Raw genomic sequence first — 25,631 nt, forward strand, 5'->3', positions numbered from 1 at the left:
ATGCCAAGGCTGTTACCTGTCAATTAGTGGAGAAAATGTTTTTTAAAACCTGGTGTTGGACCATAAATGTCATCCCCTACTGTGTCCAGCACAGCTTGGGCTGGACACCTGACTGAGTTGATACAGGAAGGAAGAAATGACAGACAGACAGACATACGGAAAGACTGGGCTCAGAGGCATTGTACTCACTATGATGGAGGGCAGCAAGTTCTACCCAAAGAACCCAGAACCTCAGTGAGTTTATTATGTACAGCACAGAGAAGAGGGCTTAGCCAGTGTCAGAAGAAGGGCTTTGTAGGGAACAGTCTCTAGGAAACTGTAGCCAACATTTTCTGTAAACTCTGTCAACATTCACACATGGGCCGGAGGAAGGCTTTGCTGTTTCCCTGGGCCTGACCTAGAAAAGGCTTTGTCAATCCCCTGAGCCTGACCCAGGAGTGGCTTTGTCAGTTCCCCTGGGGTCCTGAGACATTGGGGTCCTCAACAACACACATTCATTCAGGACTACCTCTGCTTCCCACGACACAGCACATGGGACATTACAGGTCCTGGAACCTACAAAAGCTACTGTCTATTTGCTCCACCTTCAGCCACTTGCAAAAGAAACAGAGAAATCAGCACATTGAAGAAAAGCCACAGCTCTGAATTCCTCAGGAAAGGGTGTTCAGTGAATGCCAAACCTATTCAGCAAGTAATAAGGACAAATTCATCCTAGACAGTTCTCTTCAGTGACCTTCCCTCTAGTTCTAGTGGGGTTAATCTTCCTTACAGGTGAAGGAAATGAACCAGATGTTCCAAAACTAAAGAAATAGGTATCCTTTTTCCTCAAAACAAAACAAAACAAAACAAAAAACAAGCAAGCAAGCAAACAAACAAAAACCTGGAGTTAAGTCAGCAGGAAGTAGGGACGTACTTGGCTAGCCTTAGCTTAACAGAACGCACAGACAAGTGAACTTCAAAACCCAGTGCATTTCTCTCTAAGAACTTTTGACATCTCCAATAATTAAATGGAGTGTAAGCAATGAGGATATATCAGTCAAAATATGTTAGGATAATTGTTTGCATTCTACACAAGTTTATGAAAATCAAACTTAAAAATAATTTCCAAATAGAGAGAATAAGTGACCATAGATCAGATGCATCTACAATGTAAGCTAAGGCTCTGGGGAAACTAAGGAAAAGAGGTCAGAAAGATAGTATGAGTCAGAAAACCAAGACACCTACTCAAAATAGGGTCTTCTAGACATGACAGGGAGGTGGCACGGACGAAATCTCGACAATAAGGTTTCCTAAACATATTGCATAATGACAACAAGAGTCGGTGTGCCAGTGTGGATGGAGGAAATGTCACGGGGTTCCACCCTTAGATGAATGAGATGATGCTGAGAGGGGTGAATCTGTTTTCTCCACAGACAAGCTGGTTAGGTTATACAATCCCACGTAGTCAGATTAAAACACATGTACATGTGAGTAACAGTAAATTGTACACACACACACACAGAGACAGAGACAGAGAGACAGAGACAGACACAGAGAGAGAGAGACAGAGACAGAGAGACAGAGACAGACAGAGAGAGAGGCAGAGACAGAGAGACAGAGATAGAGAGACAGAGACAGAGAGAGAGAGAAAGAGAAGAGGTAATAAAAATTGAAAGTGTCAGCATTGGCACAAGACACCCCAAGACCAAGTTCTCAGCACAAAGGTGATTTCTTTGCCCAGAAGGACAAAGGGCAGGTAATAAGAGACAAAGACAGGAGACAGAGGACAAGAGGGAAGGGAACAAGGGAGGGGGAAGGCCATTTGATTGGGCATGTTAATTAGGTGAACCAAAAAGGGGTTTTTGATTGCTGGACTTCAATACTTTGATAGCTGGACCTTGGCAGTCAGCCTCAGGAGGAAGAAGAGGCCACATAAGGGAGTAGAGCTTGGTGGCTAGCTTTCGGAATGTATTCTGATGGTTTTCAGCAAGGCAGAGGGCATGGGGGAAGGGCAAGCCCTGCCAGAGCCATGTTTGCCATGCTCGGGCCTATTAGAGCCCTTTCAACAATAATGAAAGAAGAAAAGATCATGGATTTGGAAGGAGTAGGGATCTGGAAGGAACTGGAGGGGGGAGAAAGGTGGACATGATGTAATACAGCACTCATGTATAAGAATTTCAAAACAAAAATTTAATATAATAAACATGTACAGGACACTGTAAGTCAGCTTTTCTGACGTGTTCTGGGTCTGCCACTGCGGCTGTTATCCTTTGTAGTGTTGACCAAAAGGCAGAGGCTAGATGGTGTCCGCGCAGAGTCAACGGACCTGGGCATTCATCCAGCTGCTTCCTTGTTGCTGCTTAGGTCTCAATATCCTTACCCACGAAATCATACAAGCACCTAACTCCTGAGCAAATGCTTACCAGACATCACCGTTGTTATTTTAACAAACATCCATATTTTGTTTCTTCCTTTGTAGGTGATGTTAAAAAGTTGTTGAGGGAGTTAGAGGTCATGAATTCTGTTATTGCTCAGCTTGCTCCAGAAGGTAACTTTGCATCTTACATTTATTTCCTAAATGGAACTGAGTTCTTTTTACAATTTATTAAACTACATATTGTAAAGAACTTATGAGCCATCCACTATGAGTTGCCATTATAATCTTACAAGCCATGGCTCAATTTTCTCTTTTCAGGAAGTGTGGTATGAGCAAGATTTGTGGAGCTTTGGATTCCAAAGCCTCTGTGTGTTTGTGGGGTGTGTGTGTATGTGTGTGTGTGTGTGTGTGTGTGTGTGTGTGTGTGTGTGTGTAGTACTAAAATTGAGTCCAGGGCTTTGCATATGTTCAGAGAGTATACCAACACTGCAATATATCCCACAACCCTGGAACTCCAGACCCTCCTGCCCCAGCCTGCCAAGTAGCTAGGATCACAAGTGTGTGTCATTATCACACCCCTCTTCAGAGCCTATTGCAAAGTAGAGCTTAGGCAAACAGCTAACACATTGTCTTGTTTGTTTGTGATCTACAGAAGAAGTGATAATCCATGAGTTTGCAAGTCTTTGCCTCGCAAACATGTCCATTGAGTACTCAGGGAAAGTACAGATATTTGAGCATGGTGGACTGGAGCCGCTCATCAGACTGCTGAGTAGCCCAGACCCGGATGTGAAGAAGAATTCGATTGAATGCATCTACAACTTGGTACAGGTAAAGTTTGCTTCTAAACAGTGTTTTGGTGGCAGAGGATACAACTCAGAGCTAAAGTGCTTGCTTAACATGCAGGAGGCTCTGTGTTTTAGCCTCAATACCATTAAAAAAATCTTTGGACAAAAACCAATTGTGGGGGTTGGGCTGAAGAGATGGCTCAGAGGTTAAGAACACTTGCTGCTCTTCTGGTGGACCCAGGATCCGTTTCCAGCACCCACATGGTTGCTTATAACCATCTTTAACTTCAGTTCAGGGGGGATCTGATACCCTCTTCTGGTCTCTGTGGGCACTATGTGCATATGATACACAGACATGTAGGCTAAAACTAGCACAAGATAAGGTAACTAGGCTCTAGACCAGCAATGTTCCAACCTGTGCATATCATTACTGGGATAGCATCAGCCTTTGCAAACAGCTTCTTTTCAGAAATCCTCATTCATAAAAACAAGCCACTGGGACAGTCCTGATGGGCTTGGAGGACCAGTTGGTCAATGACCAAAGCTTTGGACTGTTGATCAGTAAAAAACCTGTCATCTGAGTCTGCTCAGTGCAATTCATTATTCATGACAGCAAAATGCTATCTCGTCAGGCTGCTTCTCCGTATAATAGAAAATAACTCCCACTCTCCTCCTCACTGTGATGCCCCTGTGCCCTGCTTTCACCCACAACAGTTCAGTTTGGAAAGACTTACCAGCCGTCTCTGCTGCTTTTCCTGCTCAGGTTTCTTAACAACCACCAAACATGCATGATAAGCTTTAGGTCAGCCGAAATCCTAAGACAGGCAGGAGGGGTAGGGTAGAGGGCTAATCTAGAGACAGTATCTAGGCACTGGGATGGAGAGAGACTCAGAAAATCTTCTTGGCCTCAGGTGGTCCTTGCAACGTGACCACCTCATGCTCCTGAAACAGACATCCTCTGGAGGAAGCCCAGCCTCTTTCCGCTGTCCCTGATCCAATGGGCTTTCCCCGACCATCTCAGTTTATTTTCCTGTTGCTGGGATTAAACACCCTTACAAAAAGCAGTTTAAAGGAGAAAGAGTTGGTTCTCGTTCGTAATTCAAGAGTGTGTAGTCCTTCCTGGCAGGGAAGTCAAGATGGCGGGAGCTTGCAGCAGCTGGTCATGTGACATCCACAGTCCAGAAGCACAAAGCAATGGATTCCCATGCTCAGTTAACATCCTCCACTTCATATAGTCCAGGATCTGCTGCCCAGGGAATGGTCCCACAGACAAGATGGGTCTTTCCACATCAGCGAATAGAATCAAGATAATCTCAAAAGCTAGAGAACCTCTTAATCTAGAAAACCTCTCACAAGCTTGTCTCAGGATGATGTTGTATTATTCATAGTTGTCAATTAATAATCTCCATCCAACTCACTCAGCGACTTAAAACTTTCCATATGTGGGTTTGTGGTTTTAATCTCAGGACTCCATGTGGGTGCATTTTTCTACTTTTTATTTCAAGTGAAAATAAGATGTGTAACCTTTACAGTTCTTCATAACAGAAGCATTGGAGACTAAGAAGATATTAGGGCTGCTGTAGCTAAATACCACAAGCTGGGTGGTTCAGAGTTACCGTGTTAATATGACATCCTCCAGAGACTGGGCAGAACCATTCCTCAGTTGCCCAGCTTTTGCTAGCAGCCAACAGTCTAGTCTCTGCCTTTGTCATCTCCATCCTCATGAGGACATCAATTTTACCTTAGAAGGACACCATTAAGGACTATACTCCAGGTTGACCCTGTCTTGCCTAATTACATCAGCAGTGACTCTCTTTCCAAAGGTGGTCACATTCTGAGTCCCTGCGGACATGATTTTAAAGGCCACCTGTAACTTTTATTCCTAGAAGAAGCTGAACATTTAGAGGTTAAGTAAAAGATGAAGGAAGGAAGGCTAAGCTGAATGTGGGAGTTTTCCGTGTGTGTGTGTGTGTGTGTGTGTGTGTGTGTGTGTGTGTGTATGTGTGTGTCTGTTGTACATACACATTTATGTTGGTGTGTGCACATCTGTGCATGTGAGTGTGGAGGCCAGAGATCAACGTCTAGTTTTCTTCAATTACCCTCTTCCTTATTTTTTTGAGGCAGGGTCTCTCACTAACTGGAGCTCAATGATTAAAGTAGGCTGGCTGGCCACTGAGTTCTGGGAATCCACCTGCTTTGTCTCCCTGGAGTTGGAATATGGGCACACTGCCACTCTGGTTTCTTTATGTGGGTTCTGGTGGTCCAGACTCATCTTCCCAGGCTAAGTGGCAAACACTCGATTGATTGAGTTACTTCCCCAGCCCCCCTTTTCACCTTCAGTGCTATTTTAATCACATTTGAGGGTTGTTTTTTTTGGGGGGGGGGCGGTTTTCGAGACAGGGTTTCTCTGTAAGCTTTGGAGCCTGTCCTGGACTAGTTCTGTAGACTAGGCTGGCCTCAAACTCACAGAGATCATCTGCCTCTGCCTCCCAAGTGCTGGAATTACAGGCATGTGCCACCACCGCCTGGCAAGTTTGGTTTTTTTAAATCATGATTTAGTAATAAATTTTGAGAGTTTTCTCCGCTATTCAATACAACACTCCTCGCCCTGCTACTACTACCAGATCTGGTTCGTCACATGCAGGAATGTGACTACACCAACTCTATGCGATCTTAAGGGTTTCACTTAAAGGTCATGTATTTGAAAAAACTTTGCTGTAAATTTGCACACACAGGGTTATCTACAGCAGTGGATGCGTGCAGCTATAGGTTGTTTCACAAACAACCCCTCAAAGATAGAGAATCCGTGCCATTATTTCATAAAATACTATTTGAAACAGTATATTCATGTGAAAAGAGTTGTATTATGTATACATTTTAATGTAATAATTTTTATAGAAGTTTACAGCAACATAAATCCTGCAAGTGATAGATAGCATCAATAAAATTTTTTTGCCGGGCAGTGGTGGCACACGCCTTTAATCCCAGCACTCGGGAGGCAGAGCCAGGCGGATCTCTGTGAGTTCGAGGCCAGCCTGGGCTACCAAGTGAGCTCCAGGAAAGGCGCAAAGCTACGCAGAGAAACCCTGTCTCGGAAAAAAAAAGAAAAAAAAAATTTTTTACTGTCCTTTAAGAGGTTTTTTTTTTTTTTTTTTTTTTTTGGTCTATAAGTTATTTTGGAATCTGGAGTTAAAAATGGAGAAATTATACCATAATAATGTTCTCTGCCAGAAAGTAGACACTCTCCACCCTTGAGACTGCATTTTGTTGTAGAAATTATTAATGTGCTCATTCGCATTTCACGGCAGGATTTTCAGTGTCGGACTTCACTTCACGAACTAAACCCAATCCCTCCAATGTTAGAGCTCCTGAAGTCGGAGTACCCAATTATCCAGCAGCTGGCTCTCAAAACCTTGGGTGTTATCACGTGCGATAAGGAGTCTCGGACAATGCTGAAAGACAACCAAGGACTGGACCAGCTCTCCAAGATCCTAGAAACCAAGGTATCGGCAGTATTCCCATCCACGCAACTCTCTGAGATGTTGTCCTAAAGTCTGAATGTTTTTAATTGTAGTAGGCAGAGTTTACAGGAGTGATTCATTAACGGTTGTGAAAACTTTATTAGGCTGCTTGGAGCAGATTAGTTGTAGAGGACATTAAGAACTAATAGAAAATAAGCCTTATGGCTTTGAAAGTTTAAGATTTTTCTGAAACACCTAGAATTAACCTTTTAATCTCTCCATCCATCATGATTGTCTGTGGGATGAGGCAAGAAGGACAATTTATCTCATAATACAATGAGAAACATTGGAGGTGAAGTTGCTCACTTCCCACAAGGTTCACAAGGAAGCTGTCTCCCACTTGAAGAGTCAGTGTGTACCCACATCTTCCAGTCACAATGCCGATCTAGCACTTTGCTGAAGACCATTTAGCTGTATAGACATGGCTCAGATTCATGCTGAAAGAATCTCCAGGATTAATTCCAGAGCCAAGTGCCTATATGTATATTTCAGATTCATGGCCTCCATTTCAATGCATTATCAAATAAACTCTACTTAATGCCTCTTCAAAAATAAGGAGAGAGGGCCAATCTAGGAGGTTAAAGTCTCGTTGAGTAATAATTTATTAAGTTTCAGACTAACCATTATTCAATTTTTCTCCTAAAAATATATGGACCTCAGATCTTGATACATAACTGAGAAAATAATGTACAATGTTAAAAGCTGTCTCAGTACTACAAGCCTGTTCCCTACCACATCCATCTACCTCTGATTCCATGACACCCTGTGCAATAGTTCTGTGTCAGGATTTTACATTTGTGGTGTAGAACTCTAACATGACTATAGGATGTATAGTACTGTTAGAACTACATAACTCTAACAGTACCGTACGTAGGCTGTATAGTTCTGTTAGAACTATGCAGAACTCTAACAGTACCGTAGGCTGTATAGTATTGTTAGAACTGCATAACTCTAACAGTACCGTAGGCTGTATAGTTCTGTTAGAACTATGTAGAACTCTAACAGTACCATAGGCTGTATAGTACTGTTAGAACTATGTAGAACTCTAACAGTACCGTAGGCTGTATAGTACTGTTAGAACTACATAACTCTAACAGTACCGTAGGCTGTATAGTACTGTTAGAACTATATAGAACTCCTAACAGTACTATTATTTTGTCCTGTCATTTCATCCTATTATTTCAAATGTATGGAATATGTAAACCAGAGAAGTTACTTTTCCCAGTGAACAACAGGTAGAAATTGATTAATCACAGGATGAATGTAGCTTTGTCTGATAGTGTCACAGTTCTGTCTCCTGTCTTCTTGGAATAAAAAAGTAATGGCATGGAAAGATCTATTCCGTCATAGGTGTGGTACAGGAATTTTGCATATGTGATTTTATTACCTTCTTATTTCTTTCAAAGTATGATAATCCATAAAACAACATTATATATGATACTATATAATACATAATGTATCTATATATTACATATAAATCTTATCTGTATATGTGTATATACTCTGTATAACATCATAGTTATCACATATATAGCTATATAATTGTATATATCAACTATTACATATCATAAATAATTATTGCATCTTCCATCTCATTTTATAGATGAGAAAAATGAGGCTGACAGGTTAAATAACTTGTCTGTAGTCACAGAAAGTGCAAATATATGGGAAGTATTTTTCAGAGTTAATATGTATATTTTATTTGGAAGTTTTTAAATTATACTAAAATATATAAAATAAAATATAAAAGTTCCTCTCCCATCCCCACCTAGGCTGAGGCACAAAGCCCAGAGGATCATTCATTTATGTTCCCATGCACCCAAACTCCTTACTAGGGTAATGAGGCCAAGACAGAAAAAGGCTACAAAAAACTAACAGACTCGAAAGACAGAAAACCCAAAGAGAACAGGAAAGTCTACTTGTTAAGTAGATTTCTTAAGTTAGATGAAGAATAACTGTTAAGTAGATTTCTCAAGGTCACAGGGTAAAAGTCAATTCAGTAAAACTATGTTTCTCTGTACTAGGAATGAGCCTTGGAGAAACAAAATATATATAATTCAAGTTACAATATTTTCTATGTGTATGCATGCTTACCTGTTTTGTGTGTCTTTGCATGTGTGTATGTGATGTCTGAAGGCACACGTGTGTGGAGGTCAGAGGTTAGCGTCAGCTCTCTTCTTCAACTGCTCTCCGCCTTATTTTCTGAGATAGCATGTCTCACTGACCCTGGAGCTGGCAATTCAGCTAGACTGGCAGGCTAGCAAGCCCCAGGGACCCTCCTGCCTCAGCACCGCCGGTGCGGGGATCACAAGCATTCGGTGCTCCGGTCCACAGGCTTGCCTGGCAAGCACTTCACTGACTGAGCTGTTTCCTTAGACCCCTGCCACATATTCTTAATGCACAAATGACAAAGAATTCAATTCTCAAAATTGGTGCAAAATTTCTTCATGGAAAAAAAATGCACAGCAGTGTTAAGGAAGACTTACGTAGAGTAGTCTACCTATTTGTCTGAGCTGCTCGTTTGACTTGGTCCCACCCCTTGTTCCTCACTTCTGTCTTCTGTTTTGTTTTGTTTTGTTTTTTTTTTTTTTTTTAGACAGTCTCACTTATAATCCTGACTAGTCTGGAACTCTCTATGTAGACCAGGCTAGCCTCTAATTCAGAAATCCACATGTATCTGTCTCATTAGAGTCTATGCTGTGTTAATGAATATGCTGTTGCACTGGGCTCTGTCTTCGTAATTTTTAAAGTTAAAATTAAATTGTACTCTTCAAAAAAAAAAAAAAAAAAAGGACAAAGTCATACATCGATCTAATACAAAACAACCATCCTGTGTCCAGCAGAAAATTCACCACACTTACCCTAGAATGAGCACAAAGTCCATGAGTGACATTTATTCTTCTTAACTTTCAGAAACTTAAATCTTATGTTGTAAAAGTAATGAAAACCAAATCCTTCATTACAGTTGACCATTTCAGATTGTATGATAAGAAGACAAGAGAGTGAGAAACGAAGTCATGTATTTAGAATACACAAATGCGAACAGACCATGGTCAGTCAAGCATTGCTACTGAAATGAAGAAGAAACACTGGGGCAATTACAGCTTTCATAGCTCTAACTAGTGCCACGGTCATGACTGACACCCATCACTACCTCCTTCACTGGTCTAGGTTCTTTGGCCCTCAACAAAAGCCTCATTTGAGCAGAGCTCTTAACTTGTAAGATGACTCACCTTAATTACTGAACACTAGAATGGATCAGGTCATTGTAAGTTTGTTTGCCTGCCTGTTTGGTTCCGGGGTGTGCGTGTGTGCGCACGTGCGTGAGTGTGAGTGTGCGTGTGCGTGTGCGTGTGCGTGTGCATGTGCGTGTGGGACAACAGCTCATTGTGTAGCCCCAGCTGGCCTGGAACTAGCACCAGTCACCCTGCTTCTGCCTTCTAGTTGCTGTGACTACGTTGTGCACTACCACATGTAGCATGAATCTTAAAAGTTCTTATTAATAAAATCAAACCCGAGGCCAGTTATTGGGGTCAATGCTGATAGATCAGAGACAGAACAAGCCACAGCTATCTCACCTTGCCAATTCCTCAGCTGGTCCTGTTTCCTCAGACTGGAAGCCTCTGAGTCCTCATCCAGAATGAATCTCAGCTGAACTGTGCTGCTCGAAAGCCTGAAGCTTAACCAGCCACATGCTTAACTAGCCAATTGCCTCTAGTTTCTGGTCCTCACGCCTTATATATCTTCCTGCTTTCTATCACCACTCCCTGGGATTAAAGGCTGGCTTTCTGGGATTAAAGGTGTGTGTCACCATGCTTGGCTATTTCCAATGTGGCCTTGAACTCACAGAGATCCAGAGGGATTTCTATCTCTGGAATGCTAGGATTAAAGGTGTGAGTGCCACCATTTTCTAGCCTTTGTATTTAGTGGCTGTCTGTTCTCTGACCCCAGATAAATTTATTAGAGTACACAATATTTTGAGGAACACAATACCACCACAACCACACTTGGTTATTCAGGATAAGTTTTGAACAGACTACCACATTGCTTTTCCCGGTGGCTTTAATCACAGTGTGGTAATACCAAGAGATACACTAAAAGATCTCATATTTTCTAAACATACTTTTCCTTTGATTGGCAACCCAACTTGCCCTTACATAGAAAATCTCTTCTTTGCTTATTGATTTGGAGGTTATAACTCAATGTTAGAGAGTGTGCCCAGCATGGACAAAGCTGGTTCCATACCCAGTACTGCCAAACAAAATCTATGCTTTTTTCCTTTGGGGATTTTAGATGTGTGTTTGGTGGAAGATAATACGAGCAATTTCAGTTCAGTGTAATTAATGGACATTTCCTTTATTATTTTATCCATAAACCATTTTGAAGTAAGAGAAATGGGAAAAGATGAGGCAAGTAGTGGGAGGTGAGTTGTTGATAAGAACTTTGGGTTCCTTGGGCTTCTGTCAACACAGAATTAATCACACTATGTTCTGATGAGTCCCACTTTTTCTCTTGATAAAATCTGAAGAGAAATTTTCTTTAACACAATTGTGGTGGTTTGACTGTGAAATGTGCCCCATAGGCTCATGTGTTTAAACACTTGTTCTCCAGATGGTCATGCTGTTTGGGAAGGTCATAAAAGTTCCACCTTTAGGAGTGGAACCTTGCAAGAGGAAGTACATCACTGAGGGCGGGCTTTGAGGGTTTGTAGCCTTGTTCCACTTCCTGTTCTCGCTGTTATCCCTGACTGCCCATGTAATGTAAGTGGCCAGCCTCATGTTCCTGGTGGTGATGCATTGTATCCCCCTTGGAACCATAAGCTGGAATAAAGCCTTTCTTCCCTAAGTTGCCTTGGTCAAGTATTTTGTTGTAGCAACTTGTAAAGCAACCAAGAGGGCAACTTTCAAGTTGTGTTTGTTTTTATCGTTAGGAATTGAATGACCTTCACGTAGAAGCGCTTGCAGTGATAGCCAACTGCCTGGAGGATATGGACTCAATGGTGCTGCTGCAGCAGACAGGGGGTCTCAAAAAACTACTCTCATTCGCAGAGAACTCAACCATTCCTGACATCCAGAAGAACGCAGCCAAAGCCATTGCTAAAGCGGCTTATGATCGTATGTGTCCTCTTAACATAATCTCAACACACAGTTTCCTCTTGCATTCTTAATTCTGATGAATACTTACAAATGCTAGAGCATCTGCCTGCCCTTAATACCCCTCCGAGAAGAGCACGATATATAATAGTTAGAACCCAAACATCTCACAGTCAACAAGTTAAATTACAGATTGCTTTGTCCGGGGGATTTACAAACTTAATACCACTTAATCATCATCTATTTTTAAAAAGCAGTTCATTATGAGTTCATTTAAGCTTTAAGCCTTTATTTCTCCTGAAATTGGAATAACACAGAATACACATGGTGTCTGTGATTCGGAACGTGTTGTTTTGAGAGATCCACTCTCCAAGTGACATCCAAGGACTGTCGAGTCTCAGCCAGAAGCCAACAGTGCCATGTCACACAGCCGCAGAAAACAATATGCTGGTGCTATGTACATAATACAGTTTTCATTTCTGCGACAAGCTGTGTTATCATAAGTCTATGCAATAGGAGTGATTAATCACATCCCAAGCACTGAAGATGCAATGACAGCCTTAATTTATGTATATAAGGGGAATTTTGTAAATAAAAGATGGGAACTTATTTTAGTCCTTCTGCATCACTACTCTTAGAAATGATGGCAGCTTTGACTGTTTCTGTGATTTACATTCTAAACATACATACTCACATCTGTATATATGTCTGTGGATACACAGCGGAGAACATTTTTCAGCCCATACTGGATTTCCTAAAGTCTCAACTTCAATGCAGCAAACACAAGCTCACTGTGTGGTAGACAGTCGGCACAGTGGGCCTTCATGAGTTGCAGTGTCGACACAAAGTCTAAAGATAGGCTGTAAAATTAAGATTTTTTAAAAAAAATATTGGAAACATGTGAGGGGATTCAGTAAAGAAACTTCTGGAATGACCTCTCTGTTACGGGAAGGTTGTTACTGGGAATCGGGGAGAACATCAGAGGTGTCTGGAAGAGCGCAGAACAGAGGGAAAAGAAAGCGAACTGGACATGGCCAGAGTTATCTGCGAGAGAGAATAGTGGAAAGTGTACGATAGCAAGAGAGAATAGAAGGAAGAGTGAGCTTAGCTGCAGGGGGGGCCAGGGTGTAAGTGAGAAGGGTCAGGGTGCTATCCTGGCGGCTTTGAAGTGTCTAACAAGTACTTGTGAGTAGAGACTGTAGGAGCCGGGAGACCAGCATGGGCTTCGATTTGTGACCACCAGTACTTTAGTGGAGCCGTATGTCCCTTCTGCCAGAGGTGGGGGAAATGACTCCTTTTGGGGAAGGAAAACCTGTTTCACAAGTTCCTGGGGGAGGCTGGCTTTTATCTAACTGCCAGGAATCCTGTGTAGTCTAGCCTGAGCTCATTTCTAGATACATGGACTGCCGGAGACCAAACAGGTAAATGTTGGTTTATCCCGGTTCTCCCCAGAGGAGCTTAGATGTTGTCACACTGGGCCAGTTTTGTTTTCATTCCCTTCCAGGATTCTTGGTGAGGTGAGGCCCACAGAGTGGTGTGATGGTCACACAAACACTGTCACACCCAACGTGCTTTGCACATCTTCTGTGAGGTCTGGTGTGACCGGGTCTTTCTAGATGTGTGGTGGCCCCAACTTGTGTGGTGAGTTTCGTGGAGGTCATATAAAGTGAGGGCATGGCTGCTTGAAGATCTGGTTGAGGGGGAGGTTCTTATTGTAGATACGAGGGAGAGTACAGCCAGAGGCATCTGGAAGCAGTGAAAGAAAGTAGCACACTGACCATAGCCAGCGGAGTGGACTGGGCCGGCCGGGAGAGGAGAGAGAGAAGGGGAGTGTGAGAGAGGAAGACAAAAGAGAGAGTGCATGGCCAAAACGGCAAGGTTGTATAGCAACAAAAAGCTGGGGGAAGGGAAGCCCATGTGTTGGAGAAGCTTAGGAGAGATAGGGGGCAGGGTGAGAAGAGCTGGGAAGAGTCAGGGTAGCGGCATGGACTGTCTGTGACAGGTATTTGTGGTGTTGAGAGAGCCTGAAGGCCAGCATGTGATTTGGTATGTCAGTAGACATCAGGGATAGATACTTGTCCTGAGTTTCTTTTGGACCTGACAGTGATCAATCACGTGACAGAGCATGGGCGGGGCAACAGGCAGTATGCCCGGAGTACTAGGCTCAGTATTCGACCTGATACTACCACTGTGGCGACCCACCTGCGTAGCCATGAGGGCAGAGCAGCACCTGAAACCTGTCCATTCATCTCTCCATTCGTAGTTTTCTTTACACAAACTGAGACAGGCAAGCAAGCAGGCACTCACAAAGATGTGCCAATCATGCTGGTGCAAACACAGGATCACTGTGGAAGACAACTGCACGAAGACTCAGGGTAGAGAAGTCTTGGGTTCCAATAAGAGCTTTACACGTTCAGATGTGGAATTGATAGTGAAAGCTTCCTGGGCAAAGAAGATCTGGGTGGGATGTTCACTGAAAGGAAAAGTGTGTGAAGGCTGGAAGAGTGTAGAAAGTTCCAGAGCTGAAAATTTGCAGAATGCCTAATGAATGGAATGCAGCAGAACATTGAGAATGCTGGTCAAGGCTAGAGAAGCAACGAGAAATTGTTGTAAATCAAGATACCTCACATGAAGGAAGAGCCACTGAAGAGACAAAGTGAGAAGGGAACATTGCACTTGAGCACTCTCACTGTGAGGTTGAGAAGAGATTGGAAGGATGTATCACCCAACACAGAGGACCAGGAGGAGGTTACTATAGTGATCTGGGTGAGGTAAGATGATTACCTGGGAGGACTTAGAGGTCTAGCTGAGAGGTAAGATGCTGGCTTAGCATGCATGAAGCCCAGCAACACGCACACACACACACACACACACACACACACACACACACACACACACACAGAAAGTACCCTGACAGAAATACAAATAACATGCTTTCTCACATGTAGAAGCTGCAAAATTGATTCCACAGTACAAGAGACCAGAACAGTGTTACCAGAGTCTACAATAAGTCTGGGGTGGAGAGGGAAGGGTTAATGGAGACAGCTCTTCTGATGTCCTGCAGCACAGGGGGTTAAACTGCATGACAATAGTCATTTCAAAACAGTCTATAGAGAACATTTTTAGTGTCCCTTACTCAAGAAATGATAGGTGTCTGAGATTCCAGACACCCTGACTAGTTTATTACTCATTGTATACATGTACTGAAACACCTCATGGGACTCTGTATAATTACTATATAATTATTGTATGCCAGTTAAAAATAAAATATATATTAAAAAGCATATACCACCCTCCTGACAAATGTATGTGTATAAAAACAAATCATCAAAAGTCTTAGGAGGGATCAATGGATTAACATGGTTGTTGTGCAAGCTTGAGGACCTGAGTTTGGGTCCCAACACCCACATAGATTACACCTGCAATCCCAACACTGGAAGGTGGGGCAGTAGGGTCCTGGAACTTGCCAGCCAGACAGTCTAGCCAAATTGGTGAGCTCCAAGTTCAATGAGAGGCCTGGTCTCAAAAATAACTTGGAGAACAATAGAGGAAGATATCCACTGTTGACCTCTGGCTTCTAAACATATAGGTATAGGCATGTGCATTCCTTGTATGTGCACACATATTCGTATACCACAAATATACTCACACAAATCTTGTGTCTGATTTTAACATGATTTGAAGTGATTACAGAGAAGGTAGAATGACAGACAGATAGATAGATAGATAGATAGATAGATAGATAGATAGATAGATACATACATACATACATACATACATACATGCGTACATACGTACACACATACATACATACATGCATACAGATACATGGTGCCATGACACAGATGTGGTAAGCACAGACTCAAGGCACTATGCCAGTAGAACCACCAGCCCCATTCTTGCCCCACAGAGAGGCTCTGTATGCATTTACGGAATAATTGCATGGCTGAGGTGGGTGAGTGAGACCAGGTATCTGACTTGGACAACTGAGAATAATATGATGCAACTCCTGAAATGGGAACTCAGAAGAGGTGCAGGGTTGAAGAAAAAAAAAAATGAGTGCCTGCTGTGAGATGTCCTGTATGCTGTGAATATATGTTGCTATGATTGATTGATAAATAAAACGCTGATTGGCCAGTAGCCAGGCAGGAAGTATAGGCGGGACAAAGAAGAGAATTCTGTGAAGTGGAAGGCTGAGGCAGAGAGACACTGCCAACCGCCACAAGGAGAAGCATGATGTAAGATACCAGTAAGCCACAAGTCATGTGGCAACTCATAGATGAATAGAAATGGGTTAATTTAAGATGTAAGAACAGATAGCAAGAAGCCTGCCATGGCCATACAGTTTATAAATAATATAAGGCTGTCTGTGTTTACTTGGGGGACACGAGTAGGAGAGATTCGTCCTGACCATGGGCCAGGCAGGATCAGGAAAACTTCAGCTACAAGTGCCCACTGTTAGGTGCGCAGTTCAGCGGCATTAAAAACATTCCTCTTCCTGGGCCCTTTCCACATGCAGAACATCACCCTGAATGATTCACATGGCTATCTATTCACTTCCCTCTGCCAACCACCCTTCGACTTTGTCCTTACAGATCTGACTGCTGTAGTGAATCACTTCATGCTCTTAGGATGGTACAGAATTTGTCCCTCTGTGGCTGTGTGGCACTTGGCATGCTGTCCTCATAATGCCCATTCCTATAATAGCGTATGTCAAGATTTCCTTGTTTTTAAGGCTGAATAACACTTCTTTGTTTATGCCATGTTTTGATTTCCCATTCAAGCACGGATGGACAGTTGAGCTGCTTTTTCCCTGTGAGCCATTGTGAACACAGCTGCTATGAACGTGCATAAACAAATATTTCTTTGACTCTCTGCTTTCACTTCTTGTGGTATGTACCAGGAAGGCTTGCTAACGCACATGCTAATTCTATTTTCTAATCTTTTGAGGGGCTTCTATGTTGTTTTCTCTAACAGCTGCACTTTTTTTTTTCATTCCCATGAACAATGCCCAGGGTTCCAGTTTCTCCATGTGCTGGCCAAAACTTGATAGCTTTTTTTTTTTTTATGGTAACTGTCCTACTAGGCACACAAAGGCATCTCATAGTTGTTTTTATTTATATTTCCCTAATAATGAGCAATGTTAACTAACTTCTTCACCCTCTTATTAATCACATGTGTATAATTTTCAGAGAAACGTCGTAGTCATTTGTGTGTGTGTACAGGTATGAATGCATGTATGTGAAGGTCAGGAAACAGCCTTGGGTGTTCCCTCAGGCACTGTCCACCTTTTTCTTTTGCTATTCTTGTTGCTAGGCAAGGTCTCTCACTGGCCTGGAACCTACCAAGTAGCCTAGGCTGACGGACTGGCTTGCTCAGGGGATCCACATGCCTCCATTTTCCCAGGGCTGGGATAATAAGCATGAGTCAACACTGCTTAGTTTATTTTTAACCTGGATTCTGGGGGATCAAACTCAGGTCCTTGTGACTGAACTGTCTTCTGAGACCCATTTCTTACTTTTTATTTTTAGACAAGGGTCTCACAAGGTGCCCAGACTGAACTTGAACTCACCCTGTAGACCAATCAGGCCGTAAACTTGTGGTCCTTTTCCTCCGACTCCCAGGACTCTGGGTTCTCAGGGCCACCTTCGCTTTGCTGTAGGGATTCTTCATGTGTCGTGGGCACCAACCCCTTACCTGTGATCAGCCAACATTCTTTCCCATTGTGTGGTTGCCTTTTTACTCTGATGATTGTGGTTTTTGATGCATGTATGTTTTTCGTTTTGATATAGCTCAGTTCATCTATTTGCAGCATCATGTCCAAGTGTGTTTTATCCAATCCATTGTCATGCAGGCCCTCTCCACTCTAAGGGTTTCATGTCTTCAGCTCTTATCATTTGGTTCCTGGCCTACTTTGAGCTATTTTTTGCATGTAATTTAAGGAAGTATCTAACTTCTCACTTCTGTAGGCATATAGCCAATTTCCCAGCATCATTTGTTGGAATCCATTTTTTTTTTCCTTTGTAACACAAAATAATTCAGGCATCTAGTCTTGGAGCTCTTTGTGGCACTTAATGTCTTCTGATTCTACTTCCTTATGTTAGTTCTAAAATAACTACGCTTCAGCTTCAAGTCGTGTCTCCTCAGTCTTAATTTTAGGATCTAATGACTAAATCTGTATTGACTTTGCCTCTGCCTCTGTCACTGTATCTTTCCTTTAACCAGGACTTTCTTACTCAGCAGTCCTCCTTCCAGACTCTTCCGCCTGCATCCTGTCCCCAGGCCATCCTGTAAGCATTCTTACATCTTCAGGACTTTCTCATGATTGTAAGATGTCCCCCCCTTTGAAGTGTGTACGTGAATATCATGAAGTTCATTTTTAAAAAGAGGCACTGACACTTTCTATAATATAAAGATAGGTCTGGCTTAGGGTGATTTTTAATTTCAGTCTTAGGAAGCAAATGTTTCAGTCAGTCTTAACCACATGGGCTCATGGGTCAGACCTGGGGAGCCTGACCTTCAGTGATCCCGGAACCTCTTTCTGAGTCAGCACAGGAGTTCAAAAATCTTTCATTTTCAACTGTAATATTTGTTTTTATTTGTAGGTTTTTTTTTTTTAAAAAGTTTCGATTTGCAGTTTTTAAAATTCAAGTTTTGCTTTGAGATTAGGGTGGCATTTTCTAGAATGTTGTCAATGTATACACGTGGTCTAGTCAACTCTAGACTCTGCTTGTGAGTGAACCAGCCCTTGCTGGATGCCTGCTGCATGCAAGGCACCAGTCCAGAAGACAAGTATGGCCACTGGGAGTGGGGAGTGGATGGGTATCCTTGAGTAGACAGCAGTTCATTTCCTGGAGGATGTCAGATCGGGTGTTTATATTGTCACCTTCTAGATATTCTAGATGGCCCATCACAGAGGAAGTGTATGTTAGAAGCTTCTTGCTGTATTGTGTCTGTTGCTTTCCTAGCATAATGTTAAATGACTTTGATTTACATTCACTTCTAATCACAATCATTAAAAAGTTCTCAATTGTGCACTTCTGCTTTAAGTTCCAAGTTGGCATCAGGATCATTATATAGTATCAAAAGTGGTTTGTGGAAACAACAGAACAAAACACTCCTTAACCTTGAGACAGTTTAGATAAGGTGCAGGCGGGTAAAGGGAACGCACAGGAACCTCGAGCAGCCCACAGCAGGGAAGTTACCGCCATTGAAAGCCACTGAGAGCGATGTAAAGTTGCAGAGTTAGAGTTCTTTATGAACTTCTGTATTCGGACTCATTTCTGACTTCTTTGTTTTCCATACTTTATCTTCTATGCTTTTAAAAAATAGATCTTTAAATTTTTAGAGTTATAGTGATATAACTACAGGCAAGTCTCTGTGTGTGTGTGTATATGTGTGTGTGTGTGTGTGCGTGCGTGCGTGTGTGTGTGTGTGTGTGTGTGTGTGTGTGTGTGTGTGTGTGTAAAGGAATGGTTATGTATGAGTCCCTTCACCAAATAGCTATGAGTCTCTCTTTTTAAAGAACCTCTTTACTGTGACATTACATTGTATCTATGTTTCTAGTCTAGATTTCCAGGCAAATACAGTCTATCTCGGCATACACAATCAGTTTGCCCTGCTAATACTGGCTTCTTTTTGTATTTTGTTTTTCATTTGTTTCTCAAATTAATCAGGGTATATTTTTCAGTTAAAAAATTAATTTTTTAGATAACCAAGAGTGCTATTTTTTTATTTATGGCAGTATGTTTATTGGGGAGCGTGTGAATGTGTGTGAGTTTGAAGGACAGCTTGTTAGAGTCCCCCCATGTGGGACCTGGGGATTGACCCCTCCAAGCGGTCTCTGCAACCTAGTTGTGTGTTTTTGAGTCCTTACCTGTGGATGTGCTTGCTGTCTTGGAATGTGTTTGAAAATTCACCTGGGTCCAGAAATATTGGATAACATTTCTCCTTAATTCTCCTTGAGTCTTGTTTTTTGTAGAATCCCAGTCTGAGCCCTGCTTAACTTTTCTTATTTTATGTATTTGTTTCATCTTAATTTGGGCAAAAGCTTCTTTTCGTTAAATTTAAAAGGTCTTGGGCTAGAGAGGTGGCTCAGCAGTTAAGAGCACTTGCTGCCCTTGCAGAGGGCCCGGGATCAGTTCCCAGAACACACATCAGTGGCTCACAACAGTCTGTAACTCCAGTCCCAGAGATCCAGTGTCTTCTGGCCTCCAAAGGCACCAGGAATGCACACATGCATAGATTTATGTGCAGTCAGGACACTTATCCACATCAAATACAAATATTTCTTTAATTAGGAGAAAGTAATAAATTGGAAGTTACTCAAAACAGGTCTTTGTTTCCCTTCCCACACTCTCCGTGCTGGTGTTTCCCCTAATGCAGTAAATATTCTATTGAATTTTGTGTTCTTGTCTTTGCTTTGCATAACCTTTGTTCCCCGAGAAGTAATTACTGCCTTTAAAGCACCTCTGTCCTTTCTCTTCCGTTTCTGTTATGCCATGGTAGAGCTGCAATGTCCCTGTGGACCGCAGGCTGCCCTGCCTTGGCCTGGGTGTAGCTGGCAGAGGAGGCTCTCACAGCGCCTTTGGCTGTCTTCCCCATCAGCTGAGATGTCAGGGGAAGCCTTTGGTCCAGGTTTGGATGGTGGCAGGGGTGTTCTTGTAAGGCAGCACCACACCATCCCTGTTCTGTATTCTTCCGGTGCCTGTGCTAGCCAGGCGGAGGTGCATGATTTTGATCGGGAGCAATTTATAGAAGTTTTTCTGCTCTCGCCCCGTGATCGTCTTCTCTCTTTTTTCTTAGTCAACCTCTCTGACAGACAAGCTAATTTTAAAATAACTCCACCTCCTCAGCTTCTCGCCATTGCTAAACCCACTGATCGCAAAGCAGCCTTGTAGAATTTGACATGAACATGGCATAAAATACTAACTATCCTTTAAACAAACATTTTCCTTGTTCTTAAAGCTCTAACTCTGTGGGGCACCCACTGTTGATGGTCACCCCCTTCTTACACTCGTCTTCCTTGCCATTTCTAGAACGCCTCTCGCTTAGCTCTCCTCCCAGTTGTCAATCCAAAACCCTTTGCATTTCATTCATTTCAATACTGAGCTTGTCTTCCGGTCTCCTGTCTCGTTCCTTCTAAAATCTCCCAGAGAACTCTCACTTATGACTAATGTCTGCACCGCGTCCTTCTCTGCTTGCAAGTCTTAAATCCGTCTCTAATTCCGACATGCCTGCTGAATCTCTGCCTGATGCTTCTTATGGCTTCCATGCATGGCTTCCAAGCCTTGTGGCTTCCAAGCACATGCAAGCACTATGCCCAAACTCAGGCTTTAGGGGAGTCTTGAGTTTCTTTGAGAATCTGATCAGAGTAAGCTTGCCAACATTTAAATATGGACACTATCCTGCACGTAATCTCAAAGATATCATGGACTGTCTGAAGCTGTCTCTGTCTCCCAGATTATAGCCTCCAAGTGGGGACTACAGAGACCTGTGTCACGGCATCTGATCTTTCTCTGTGCTCTGGGGAATCTGAACTCAGGTCCTTAGGCTTGTGTGGCAACCACTTTACCCTGCGGACCATCATCCTAACTCTGAGACTTTTGACAAATGTGCTTTTGGGTGATTTAAGTGGGTAGAGCCCATTCTGCTTTAAACATATTTCCAGTTTCCTGCACAAGACCTCTATAGATCTCTATTAGGATAAATTTTAAAACCTATGCATAAACTCAAACAATCTGATCTTGCTATAATGGGATACTAGGCAAGCATTGGAATGAGAATCAACCTCCACCGCCCAGCAGAATGTTCATTTCTGAATGGGTGGGATTTCCGTCTACTCTAACGTCACTCAGTGGAGTACTCTTGTACATTGCAACTCCGTCAGCATCTGCCTTTCTGGTCTCAACTCTTAAGACTGTTTGTCTTTAAAAAAATGAGTCTCTCTCTCTCTCTCTCTCTCTCTCTCTCTCTCTCTCTCTCTCTCTCTCTCTCTATCTCTCTCTCTCTCTCTTTCTCTCTCAGTTCTGGGGACCAAACCAGTCTCTTCAACATGCTAGGCTGGCGCTCGATAGCTGAGCTATTCTGCCAGCTCTAAAGTTATATATTGACAGTTCTACTTATTTGATTTGGCTGGTAACTTTCCTTTATCCTTTCTGGCATGTTCTCCCTGAATCAACTCTGCCTTTAATGACAACAGGGACACTGGAAACCTTTGTCAAGTGATTCTTCAAATCTAATAGGCACCTAGGTGGTTTGACTTTCTCAGACTAGGAGATATCTGACCTGAAACCTTCACTCTTCGTTCTCAAAGTCTAGAGAAAGAGATCATTTTATAAACATTCACACTTTCTGTTGCAAAGCATGGGCTGTTACAATCTCTGCTTGTTTGTTGACAGAACTGTTCGATCTAAGCAAGTGGTGGGCCAGGGTCAACCTTCCTGGGCCTCTGCTAGAGGATTGGGTGGTGCCTTCCTCTCTTGCTGGGTTATTTCCTTCTTGTTGGGGTATTAATTCTGTCTACTTGTCCACAACCCCAAGTCACCTCTCCCTGTGTGCCTAACAATAGACCACTCTCTTCCCACACCCTACCAATATTTCTTGTCTGTTTTTCATATTAATTTGTGGACAGTCCTGACTTCCATCTGTCAGATTCATTAGACATGCATTATTATTTCTGTTACACTGGTGAACCCTCAAACATAACAAAGATTAACAAAGTTATCTCCTAGTATTTCTGCGTTGAAAGTAAATAATTTGGTAGAAGTTTACATTTTTCCCTAGCTAGAAAGTGCCATTAGTAAGTTTGGACAGATATTTGTCCTTATTCTGTTAGTAAGAACAAAGCTACTATGAATATTAATTTAAAATGTGGCTGTGCTTTATCTTCTTTCATTACAATATTTTTTTAGATAAGTGTGTGTGTTTTCATTGTTTGAGAAAAAGTTGAGACATGTAAACAAGTAACACTCATTTTTAAAGTTTTGACTGGCGTTTCCCACTGTGGGAAGCAGGGTCAGCATGCCTTTGACCTGGCTGCAGTCGGAGGGTGGGAAGGTGTTAATTGCCGACGTTTTTTATGGGCTGCTGCTCATATCTCAGGAGCAGCAAAGGTAGGGCGATGGCCCCTCCTGAGACTGGGCAAGGACAAGCATTACGGGCGAGTTTGGTTTTGGCTCCCAGCCTCACTTACCCTGCTTTATGTCAGCACACTGAGTGTTATTTTCAAAGGGCATTACTCTATTAGTAATGTAACGGTCTAGAGTCTTTATTATCTGCATAATTAAAGCACAAATACTTCTTGGCATAGAGATTTGGTGAAAGTACTTGGTTAATATGTTAATTCATCTTTTAAATCTACTATAGCCACACTGCAGTCAGCACTTTTGAGGTTTGGTGAGCACAGCTGGATTTTGAGAATATTCCCAGCAGGGTTGAGAAGCTAATTGCCCGCAGTGTTTATTTAAATTATTTTGTAAAAATCTAATTGCCCAAAGTATTTACTTAAATTATTTTTTTAATCTTTCCAGTTTTTACATATATACTGAATTTCTGAGTGCAACAATTATGTGCTCAAAAGTTGATCTTTTCACATTAATTACTACTGTATCTTGTCAGATTTTCCTGATAGAATCCATGCTGAGTGTTCTGTTTATGATTTGATTCAGAGCCATCAGGGAAAGCTTAATGATACAACTAAGCCATTTTTTTTTTTTAATGTGGTCAGTCTCTGGAAAAATCGTCTGTATTTTTTTAAACTAATAATGACTTCATGCATTTAAAAATATCATAGAAGCCACATACTTTCAATGTTATTAACTGAAGCTTTTTAATGAGATACCGCCGTTCTGACCAGCCGGAAGCCTGTTGGTGGAAGAAAGACAGGATTGATGGGCTCCCAGGATGCGGCTCCTGATTGGTTACCTGCCTAAGGCCCGCTGCTTGGGATCTCCTCTGGGGATGGCTGAGCCAAGGCCAGGAAGTCTTTGCGGACATGACCGGATACTGCTGCAATGGAGAGAGAGCATGGGAGATCATGGTTAGAGAGCAGGAGAAAGCCGATCTGGACTTTCCAACGGAGACCCCATTAGTGTTTGTTTCTGAAAATATTTCTGGGAAAAAAAATTAAAACACGTCTAAGTAATTAATTATTTCCATGTCGTGCAGATTGTAATCTAAAGTATTATCAGTGTCTGGGGTAGCAGATCCTTCCTTACGGTAATGTTCTCAGACCTCAGAGCCATACAGCCTTGTCCACTGGCCGTGAGAACCGACTTTGTCAAGAGTGCGTTTCTCCGGCTTTGCAAAGACGATGGAGAATCAAACCTACAGCCAAGTATTTTAAAGAAACCAAATGTAACTTCGCAAGGAATTATTTCTCAGCTGTTTCTTCCCTCGGCAACCTCTGGAGCCGTCGACCCCAGTTTTTAACATGTTTTTCAGACTTTTATGGTAGTAAAATGTAGAATGAAATAGAACATGAAATTCTGTACATTTTAGAATGAGCAGAACACAGAAATAACCTTAGTATTCTAAATTTAATCTTCTGGTTTGAGGTTCTAATTTAGATTGGCAAGATTCTTCCTTCAGTATGCTATGAGATTTTATGTATTAAAAAAAAAAAAAACCTAGGACAAGAGAAAAAAAAAAAGTTTAAAGGACAGAGACAAACAAAAATCACTTTGGATTTCAGGTTGGGGAAGCCTCCATGGCAGATAACTTGCTTAGTGGGTCCAGGGTCTTAAGGTTCAGCCTCCGGCACGACACACACATGTAATATGAATCTTAAAAGGCCTTATTAATAAAAACAAACCTGGAGGCAGATATTGGGGTAAATTCTGGAAGATCAGAGAAGCAGAACAAGCCACAGCTAACCTCGCCTTGATAACTTCTCAGCTGATCCTGTTTCCTCAAATTGGAAGCCTCTGAATCCTTATCTGAATGAATCTCAGCTGACCTGTTCAAAAGCCTAAACATTTAACAGGCTCTAGTTCCTGGTCCTTACACCTTATATACCTTTCTTCTTCCTACCATCATTTCCTGGGATTAAAGGCGTGTGTGTGTGTGTGTGTGTGTGTGTGTGTGTGTGTGTGTGTGTGTCTTTCCCAAGCAAGTCATGAGATCTCAAGTTCTGGGATTAAAGGTGTGTCACCATGCCTGGCTCTGTTTCAGTGTGGCCTTGAACTCATAGAGATCTGGATGGATCTCTGCCTACAGAATGCTAGGATTAAAGGCGTGTGCTACCACTGCCTAACCCTATGTTTAATATAGTGACCGTTCTGTTCTCTGACCCCCCAAATAAGTTTATTGAGGGGCACAATATATCAAACACACACACACTCACACACAATTGGTTTGAATTTTTTTTTTCTTTTTCAAGACAGGGTTTCTCTGTGTAGCTTTGTGCCTTTCCTGGAACTCACTTGGTAGCCCAGGCTGGCCTCAAACTCACAGAGATCCACCTGGCTCTGCCTCCCGAGTGCTGGGATTAAAGGCGTGCTCCACCGCCGCCGCCCTGCTGAAATTTAATATTCTATAAGGGGGTGGTTATGATGTGGACATAGAATCATAAGTGTTTTCAAAAGCAAAATTATTCTAACATTGTTTTGTATTATGTCTATGTGATTTCTGTACCCTTTGCTATTTGAGCATGTACAATTATTTTGGGGGGGAATACTTGAAGGTTTTGATAGACAGAGAGGAGAGGCAGTACCATACATTACTACTCATTTCTCCTTCCTCCTCCCTCTACTCTTCTCTTGGAGTCTTGAGTATCCAGTTCTCTGGTCTGCACACTGTAGGCAGTCTTAATAGTATATTGTATATTTAAAATAATATCAGGTACTTGGGCTTCTGTGATTAGTAGGGGGCGGGG

General features: G+C 42.3%; 1 protein-coding gene across 4 annotated transcripts in view; it reads left to right on the forward strand.

Annotated features, from left to right (window-relative positions):
* Armc3 (armadillo repeat containing 3) overlaps window positions 1–25,631 on the forward strand; it is an 87,455-nt gene that overhangs the window by 17,779 nt on the left and 44,045 nt on the right. For all 4 annotated transcript variants that reach the window (XM_037205997.1, XM_037205998.1, XM_037205996.1 and 1 more), the window contains exons 5-8: window positions 2,459–2,527; window positions 3,009–3,184; window positions 6,450–6,644; window positions 11,593–11,776. In XM_037205997.1, the coding sequence (XP_037061892.1) occupies window positions 2,459–2,527; window positions 3,009–3,184; window positions 6,450–6,644; window positions 11,593–11,776 (624 nt within the window). The remainder of the gene's footprint in view (window positions 1–2,458; window positions 2,528–3,008; window positions 3,185–6,449; window positions 6,645–11,592; window positions 11,777–25,631) is intronic.

This window comes from Peromyscus leucopus, chromosome 5, assembly GCF_004664715.2.
Source record: "Peromyscus leucopus breed LL Stock chromosome 5, UCI_PerLeu_2.1, whole genome shotgun sequence".
NCBI classification, from domain to species: domain Eukaryota; kingdom Metazoa; phylum Chordata; class Mammalia; order Rodentia; family Cricetidae; genus Peromyscus; species Peromyscus leucopus.